General features: G+C 35.9%; 1 protein-coding gene across 3 annotated transcripts in view; it reads right to left on the reverse strand.

Moving 5' to 3' along the window:
* LOC139149344 (fasciculation and elongation protein zeta-2-like) overlaps window positions 1-4,944 on the reverse strand; it is a 43,441-nt gene extending 38,497 nt beyond the window's left edge. For all 3 annotated transcript variants that reach the window (XM_070721066.1, XM_070721065.1, XM_070721064.1), the window contains exon 1: window positions 4,554-4,944. In XM_070721066.1, the coding sequence (XP_070577167.1) occupies window positions 4,554-4,915 (362 nt within the window). In that variant the 5' untranslated portion in view covers window positions 4,916-4,944. The remainder of the gene's footprint in view (window positions 1-4,553) is intronic.
* Between the last annotated feature and the right edge of the window lie 5,138 nt (window positions 4,945-10,082).

Consider the following 10,082-nt stretch of genomic DNA (forward strand, 5'->3'; position numbering starts at 1 on the left):
CCTACACCTACATCTCTTTTTCTCAAACTTGTTGACTTTTTGTACCTGAAAGGCATTTTTCATGCCGCAAACACTTTATACATGGTAATGTATATGTACAATGAACAGAAGCTGTAGTAACAGAATATACAGTCATGTATTGAATTGAAAAGAACAAAGAATTTTCCAAATTCATTTTGTAAGGTACTGTGAAGAGACAGTCGGGTAGCACAGACATACTCTCAAGTCTACTTATACTGTAAGCAAACTCAAGCTAAATGTACATGCTTTTTTTAAACTAAATTTCCAAATAATAAATGTTGGATTAAACAATGCAGGTTGTAAACATAACCTGAATGCAGGAGACACTGTCGTTCCTAAGCAATAATGAAACTTTTGCTCAATTTTTTCTCATCATTGGATTGCTTGTCAAACCAACTTTTCCCTACTTCCTGTTTTTGCATCCCATTTTCTCCTCCAACATCATATTTTTGCTTACAAGTGCAACAAATGTGGAGGGAACTTTTCGGGGGTTGACAGAACACATCAATGTACACAGTGTATGTGGCAACTGCAGTGACAGAAATTGAAGTGGTTAAACGGCCATGTTTATACAGTTGAACATTGTCTCAAACGTCCTCCAATACAACATTCAACAATCAGTGTTCATTATTTCTCCTTCATTATTCAAAAGCACAATCCTTGAACATTTATTTTAGTAACAAACATACAGTAAACAACAATTTTTAAATTCCTGAATCCTTTCATCTTCGCTATATATAAAAGTGACATTTTTTCAAATTAAAAATTCTGTCAAAACATGTTACAATTCATCCATAACTTGCATCATGATTTATCAATCTTACCAGCCACTGCCTAAATTCATTCGAATGAAAATTGATATATGCACTTTCTATAGTGCATCAAAAGAAACAAATCTTAATAACTGAGTTTGTATCCACACGTAAAGTTATAAACAGTTTGTTATTGGTAGACCTGGTTTGAGCTAATCAGGAAAAAACAGACAGCATGCCCATTTTTAAGCATTTTTACTACAAAGTATACCACTTTTTGATTGAAAGCCTAAATGCATTAGCCTGTGAAGGAAATTCATAAAAACTAACAATAACACATCCAGATAGGTAGCTTTGAAAGAAGGGGAGATGGGGGACAGGGAATTTTCAAAAGATTGCCTGCCACAGCAAAACAGTACTTATCCTGATAAATTACATCTCTAGCATACTGTATAACCTGTACACCTTGCTTATGAACCCTGCACACCAAATATCAGACATGAATTTCCACCTGTCATTTGGGCAAGTACATGTAGCTGCAAAACTTCACCTGCGTGTTCTAAAAGTTACCTTCCCCTCAGAGGGTGGGCAGGCAATTATTTCCAACTTAGAAGTATAAATGTATGTATATCTGGAGTGAATGTAGATGTACTATACTGTAACTGAAGGCAATATAAATACCAATGGTAAATCCATTCCTTCCTTTCTTTCTTTCTTTCTTTCTTTTTACATTAAGCAATACTGGATTTAAAAACAGCCATTTCAGTAGAAAGACCATGACTGTACACAGAAACCTCTTACAACGATAAAACTACCAGCATCAATTTTCACAAATCATGATGATTGCATTTCAGTGAATCATCAAATAATATCATTACTCAAGGCTACTGAACAAATGGTGCAGTGTTACACACATCATGACAATTGCGATATTTAAAAAACATCCTGAACATCCCTGGATTACAGGCAGCTCAGATATCTGATATTTGTGTAACTTTACATAAATCATTAGATTTTTGCTTATCATATAAAATGAAGATGTTTGTTATTGAGGACACCCTTGGGAACATGAAAAGACACTCATTAATGCACAGGTTAAATTCTGTTTTCCTTGTAGGATGCGGGCTTGCACACTGTTCTAAATAAAAGCTTAGTCTGATAAGAGAGTTGGATGTCAGAGCAGGCCCAATGTTACTTGTCGAAAATGATAGATTTTAAATGTTTTTTGTGCATTTAAAATTCTGAACTTGACTGAAAGAAACAACAAAGTCCATGAAAATTGACTTGCTTCTGAAAATTTTTTTATAGTTGTTCTAATTATTTGCAACATGAACATTGTGCACCTAAATTGAAAGCAAATTACAGTTTTATGATATTGAAGTAACAAATAGAAAACTCTTAGTAAGGAAAACCCTTACACTTAGGGGACTTCAAAAAAAATTTCTGGTGCCCAAACTATGTATCTATTGTTGAGAAAACAAACTAAAACTTTGAAATTTTAATACAGTGAATTCAAATATGCTGGAAATCACCCAGAAATGTATTCTGTCCCTCTTCATATGAAGTACAACATTAAAAGTGACAGGGGTTGTGGACAAAAGGACATCAGCTCGGAATTCAGTTTGTCTACCTCTGTGGAAACTTGAGCAGCTCGCTTTGCTCTCAAACATGTATTCCTGGAGATACCCTCTCCATGGCAATCTGAAGTCATTCCTTTAAAAGTTGTCCGACAAACACACCTGTTGGCAAAACTTACTAGGAATGTGTTGTAGTGCAAAATTCCCACGATTGCCCCAAAAAATAAGAAATAGATATGGCTGCCAGTTTGCTGAAAGGGTGGAGCTGAAGCAAATTTTCAATAGATCGATCTACTCATTTGTGATGTTAACAACATAATGACAGCAATTTAATACACCTACAGGACATTAGCTAGGGTATCCAATTAGAATAAGGTTGTTTATCAAAATCATCAGAAATAAGGGGATGTCTGTGATGTTTGCAAGATAGCACTGATTGTTAAGGCCTACAAAGTATTCTCCAGTACCCAAATCAAATATTTGACATGAGAATTCTTTTCATCTTAATATATAAACACTAGGCTCATGCTGAGCTCTGGTTTATTTACCCCATCCTCCCCACCCCCACCCCGGTATTATTATCAAAAGAGATGTGGATTCTTGTTTGAATTGCATTGCAATAAGAGATTGATTTATCTGACCATTAAACTTTTCAGTTTCACCAACGTCAGATAAATAAGAAATATACTGTACAACAAAGCTGTTTCGGGAACTGTCAGGTTTTTCACAGTTACATCTTCTTTTTGTGATATCAATTTTAAGATTCTTAGAGATGACTTGTCTACAGGTTCAGAAATACCGTCTCTACCTCTGCTTCACTGCAGATTGATAAAACACTGTTTTCCCCACCCCAGTTAAGCTGCGTTGCTTGTTGTATCTTGCATATGAGGCAGAAAAATGAGGCTACAGACCAAAGAAAAGCAGCCATTGAGTATGACTGCAAAGAAGTTCAACTGATGTGACACAGACATCTTGTATTTGACATCATCATGTTTCTTATGGATTCAACAGAATTGCCGATTAATACCATCTGAAAAAATTGGATACCCTGTCTAGAAATTGTAATATAATAAAACATGTAAATTATAGTCTGTATCTATGACAACTTGCAAACTGAGCCTTGATTTATTACTTTCACCATTAGAAAGACGATTGTTTGAAATTTGCCATCATTGTAACATTATAGGTGTCAATCATTAAAACTTAGCACAGCAACCAAAATATTTCAAAAATGAGATCTTAGAAATAGCAGTTTATTCTGACCGACATGTACTTATTTAATGTCAGAATATTACAAAAACTATGTGTAATTTATTAATCAATAATTGCCCTGATCACCATAATGGGCTTGGCAAAATTTATCGCAGACTCTATAGACAGGAAATTATGGGGAACAGTACAGGAAGTATTTCTGACGATGGTTTTTCCCCTGTCGTGCCTAATAATGAATGTACACAATAACAAAATGAAATAGAACACTTATGAGTTCCACCATTCACAGCAAACATCGCAAGATTTGAGTAAAAATTGAAATAAAATTAAACTAAAATTGCTATCGTGTACATGCTTTAAAGGAATGTCATTCTTCTGTCAAGTTTTGATTTATTCTGAATATGTGACGGTCAGGACAATCCCGACACTTTGTATGTTGATGGCACCTACAACATTTTGACACACAATAACACACAAGTGATAGAGGAGTCGGTCGCATCTCACTCTTAGATGAAACGTTTTTCGTCCTGACATCGTCATTGGATATTCTAATGCCGACTTTGCCAGAATTCTTGGGAAATTGCCGTAAACCTACCCTAGGCCTCAAATAATCATTAAATATTAAGCAACATTTCAGTCTAGTTTCACTGCCATGACAGCTTTTACGTTCTGCTCACAATTTGAACCAATTACAAGACAGCATACGTACTGACACTATTACCGCGTCTCGAATAATAAATGACGACTTGGGCGTCTCCCAGACTTTGTGTCCTGCCGTATTTTGAAAGTATTAAAATACAACCAAAAAGGCAGAAAACAATAATTGGCGACAGGAAGACCATTTCATGAACGATAATAATCCATTACAATAATGTACGTAGGAAGGTCGGAAAAAATACACGGTCAACGACGTTGACAGGCTGATCCGTGAATCCCCTTGTCGGCTAAAATTACACAGGTGTAACAGACTGTGTTCCTATGATGTACTTACTTGCAATTTTTCATTATTTCATCTTGTGACATTATCTGAACCGGCGCTATCTTCTCCGTCTTCTCGTTGTAGTTGCGAAAACATTTGGCCAGATTTTCGTCGAAGTTGTTGACAAGATCTTCGATCGAGAAAGAGCGCATTTCCTCAAAATTGTCGACACTTAAGTCTTCTTTCGTTTCAAAAGAGTTCTGTGATTGTTCGTTTGAATTCAAGACATCACTCGATGTCCTAAAGTCGTGAAAGTCCTGCCATTCTTCGTTATTCTGCTCATCATGCTCCACGTCGTCTTCTATGCTGGCCAGTGGAGCCGCCATTTTGCCGTCTCCCTTCATTGTATCGTTCGTCGAACGCGAATGGCGCATATGTGTACATTCAGGTGAGTGTAAAGGCCACTATCGGGATTTGCGAGAAATCGCGTTAATATGTAAATATGCAGCAGACGCCCGCGAGCTGCACCACACTATTATCACAGGCGACCCAATAGGTTCTGAGTTTTTCACACTGTTTTCTCTATCATTTTCTCTTCTTTCTTCATGCTCCGAATGATCGGAATAAATAAAATAAATGGTTTATATAACCTAACCTAGCCTGTGTGACTCTTTATTTATTTTACACTCCATTACAAGGACGTATATCTCTCATACACACATGCTGTAATTAATTAGTCAACACAACTAATTATGTTAATCCGTGGACTTATCAGGGATTTTACGGGTTGGTCAACATCGCGAAAGATAGGAATGGTTACTAAAACGGGAAGGTAAGAAGCTCTCCTGAAATGTGTCCAGAAATTACCAAATTGCGGCCAGTCATGACCATTTATCCAAAATCTACTGCAGCCAATGTATTTCCGAGGAGAGCCAGCTACTCTTATTTCCTTCTCCCTTTTCATTAACATCACTATCTTTCCGATGTTGACCAACCCCTGATAAGTCCACGGATTAGCATAATTAGTTGTGTTGACTAATTAATTACAGCATGTGTTTATGAGAGATATACGTCCTTGTAATGGAGTGTAAAATAAATAACGAGTCACAGAGGCTAGGTTAGGTTATATAAACCATTTATTTTATTTATTCCGATCATTCAGAGCATGAAGAAAGAAGAGAAAATGATAGAGAAAACAGTGTGAAAAACTCAGAACCTATTGGGTCGCCTGTGCTATTATTCACCCGGTCGCTCGCGAGTGAATTGAATTCTTAATTCTGTAATTTTGATTTATGAGCTCATAAGAATAGTATAGAAGTAATTGCTTGGGTTCTTCAAGTGACGGGAGTCTACGTCCCTACGATAAAAGTACATTTTCCACGCATTAGAAAGTAACCCACAGGAGTCAAGTAGTGTTGCATTTTGCAGTCACCGTATATTTATGTAAACCTTTAATCTACAACGTCCAGAAACATCGTGCACACATGCGCTTTTGGAAAAGAACAATTTGATAACCGAAAGGGAGAGGAGGTTGTTACGAAAAACTTGCTGCAGGCAATGAGGAAAAAATTTCCTCTGAAACAGGATAAAGAAATTGATCCAAGTCTTCAGGCCAACTATCCAAGGTAAGGAAGAAAGGATAAACAAACAAATTAACAAACAAAACAACACTAAGTGAGTAGTGACTCTGACGTCACACCTTGAATATTTGCATTTGTTGTTCAGTCAAATATCTCAATTCTAATTCAATTCATTGCTTTCTCTTATATTTACACATTTTTGTTTATTCATTTTTGTTAAAACATTTATTGATTATTTGTTTGTTTATTTATTTGTTTGTTTGTTTGTTTGTTTTGTTTATTTATTCTGACTTCCCTGTGAGGAGGAGACTGACTTAAGTGGAGCTGCCACTTTCGGTGGATTACGCGGTCAAGTACTTGAATTTTTATAGGTCATGCTTTCAATGACTGGTTCATAATTACATAAATACATCTAAATTAACTGTACTACAGTTGCAATACCGTTAGCGTTAAAAACATGTTGTGATGTTTCATTCATTATCAAGTACGAAAAGGGGGATGATTATGACCAGCCACCAAAATTATTGAACCACTACAACTTGGAAAACAAACGTACAGGACTACTACAAGATTCTTAATGGCAGCACTGATCCTATAGGAGTAAGTAAGGCATCCACTAGGGCACACTGTCCTACAACGATTGTGTATTGATCCCTGTAACACTCCGTTTGATCCGGTATTATTTGCTCTGTAAAAGCCAATCTCAGGTCCTTTTTAAAGAACATTTCTCATGTTATATAGGACCAGTTGCAATATGGGGGCATTTGCTTCACTGCTCTAAGGGGTGGACCATTTGATATCCTGGGGGGGTCTGCAAGATTTTCGAAAAAAAATTTCCAGCAGATACACGGGAAAAAATTCTGCCTTAGATGACTTATGAAAAAAAAACTGGCAAGCTAATCTGGAAGAAAAAAGATCTATCACAGTATCAGCAAGAACCTTTTGGGATGTAACTTTTTCATTTCCGTGCACCCTTCTTGTCTTTGGCTCTTGAAATTAATTTTCAGTTACATTTGGCTTTTTGAATTGTTCACTGATTTTAGATAAGTGAACACACTCTGTAGATACATGCATATCATCTCTTGTGTGTTGACCAATAAATAATTTTGTTCTCTGGTATGATTGTGAAATGGACAGATTGCACTGACAAGTCAAATGACAGAATTTCAGAGGATGTTAAAACAAAACTGTCATCGTCAAGTATTATAATCCGTGGCACATTTCGGCCAACCAATAAACCAATTCGTATTTTCAAAAAAGAAAATCGAAATGGAACTAATTTTCAATTTTCCGAATGGTTTTATCATCTTGATTATTAACTTTTAGGCCTATTTCTAAATTTAAAATCTTTGGGCTGAGATTGAAATATAGGAAACAGGTATGTATACTGTATATGTATAGGTGTGTATACTGAGGATGGCACTTTGCGGCCATTCAAATTTCCCTCTGAAAAACTCTATTTCCAACAATGCACATTTGCGTTTTTTCAATTTCCAACATAGCAAATGTCCAATTTTCCCATTTCATTTGGAACGTGGCCCAGTATCTTTTCATTACCATGGCGGAAATAACTGCATCGATTGGAATTAAGGTCTAACATTTATCTCAGTGTGACCAAATATACTTGGGGAGGGCTTGGTTATGATAATTCGCACAGGATACATTTAAAAATTAGCAGGAATGAGGGACTGGTCAGTTTCTTCGGCCTAGGAGGCCGGTTGATTCATGGGGTCACCCTGTTTTTTACTTTGGTGGGTCACCTATTTTGAAATGCCCAATTTGGGGTCAGTGTGTTTTTAAATTTGGACGCGGGCTCATACTTGCCTAAAATGCATCAAATGCATCGTGCTAGCTGACTGATTTCAGAAACTTCAACCGATACAGTATGTGTGCATTCATCTATATATCCATCAACCTATGTACATTATCCCATATGTACATACATACATACATAAATACATAAATACATACATACTTACACACAAACGTATGTATGTATGTATGTATGTATGTATGTATGTATGTATGTATGTTTGTATGTATGTATGTATGTATGCATGCATGCATATATTTATATATATATATATATATATATATATATATATATATATATATATATATATTCACATTCACAGACACACACACAGACACCCATATGTATACACACAATTGTGTGCACACAGTGGAAGTTAGCATCAGGAGGCTATACAAGTTATGAAGTTTCATTACATATATTGTAAAAATATAAATTTTACAATTTAATTAGTAAAGTTGCTGCAAATAAATAACAAAAACTTACAATAAAATATCAGGCATTATAAATATTGCCTTCATCCTTGCAACACTGATGGATGGATGTTAATGTAAGTATTGCTGTAAGAATTGCCATAAAATTTGACACTAAGTAATGTATATATTCCACTGTAGAACAAGAAAGTGTGGTTGCCATTGCAGTAACTGTGAAAAATTATCAGAAGTTGAGACTGAATATGAGAGTAACAGGATCCTGGAGGTGGTATATCTATGAAGAACAAGTATGCTATATGATTTTACCGCATGCAAATTGTTATGAAATTCTTTTTGAGTGACTGAATATCTCTTCTTATGTCGGAGAATTTTTCACATTATGTTCTTGGTTCTTTTCCCATTCATATTTATGGTGACTGTGTGAACTGAGCTGATATATGATTTACTTTGGAATTTTGTTGTCCGTATTCATGGTGCTTCTGCTAAAACTTTCAAAGTTAAAGGGACATTAGCTGTAACTTTTGACGATTTTTTCACTACTCTGTTTCAATGTATCAACTACAGAATTTTACTATAATCCGATCATTATGACCAATGCCCGGTGTCCTACTTGCCAACACAGCCTATATATGTGAAATGACCATTGTTATTGTTGATAAATGTATTCTAGTCTGGACCTGAATACAAAATTTAAACCATAACAATGCAGATTATACTCATATAGGGTATATTTATGAGCTAAATATTAGGAATTTCTCCATGGTTCAGGGATTCAAACCAGAAACTGCAGATGATACACAGAACAAACAAAATTTAAAAAAATGACCAAAGTTATACAGCTAACGGATCTTTAATGTAAGACAGTATGAAACTGTGCATGGCCTGTTCATTAGTTTGGAAAGAGTAATATTACATGAGCATTAAACAAAATTTAATCAGCCTGAATGGATTTTTTCCACGGCCGACTGTAATGTCCTTCTGGTGGTCCTGTGAGAGACGTCGTGCCCACAATTTGACAGTATGGGGTAGTGCTTACACGCACAAGCTGTTGTCGATGAGAACATTGACTCATGCAAAGATGAAGTGATGCTCCATCATTGAATAATAATGCTCGTCAATAGTTCAAGTATATATACATTCATTCCACTGGATAATCTTAGAAAACAGGTTTCTGGAAAAAAAACCCGGACAACTGCTTTCTTTCCAATTCATATCCGTATGATTTGCACACAGCTTTAAAAAATTGGAGGCCCCCTCACTGTCCTTAAGCCCCCTTGAACAACCACATTTTTTTCGTGCCCCTCCATTTTCTCTTCACCCCTGCCCTTACCCTAATGATCGTGCTGATAATGCACGCCTGAATGGTCACGCTTGCAAGATCATCATGTAAAAACGCGCTTCGGAATAATTATTAGCACGATCACTACGTAATTAGCGAAAATTAATGTTGTTGACACGGTCATAGTATCTGTAAGTAAATCAGTGCATTATCAGGCACGACGATCTTGTATCAAGTGTGATAAAACTCTTTACGGTCACGGTCATCGGAGCGACCAGTAAAGTAACTTTACACGGTATTACAATGTTTACGTTTTGTTTTTTATTGCAAGAAAGGGAATGATGGTAAATCGTATCTCAATTGTTACAAGATTTACATGTAAAACTCATGTGGTTGAATCTCTTCAATTAGTCATGTTGTGTATTTATTCAATTTTTCCACTGTTGACCTAATGACTGAAGGCTTGGCAGCTAATAGTGAATTTGTAGGGCGCAC

The sequence above is a fragment of the Ptychodera flava genome, chromosome 14, assembly GCF_041260155.1.
Source record: "Ptychodera flava strain L36383 chromosome 14, AS_Pfla_20210202, whole genome shotgun sequence".
Lineage (NCBI taxonomy): Eukaryota > Metazoa > Hemichordata > Enteropneusta > Ptychoderidae > Ptychodera > Ptychodera flava.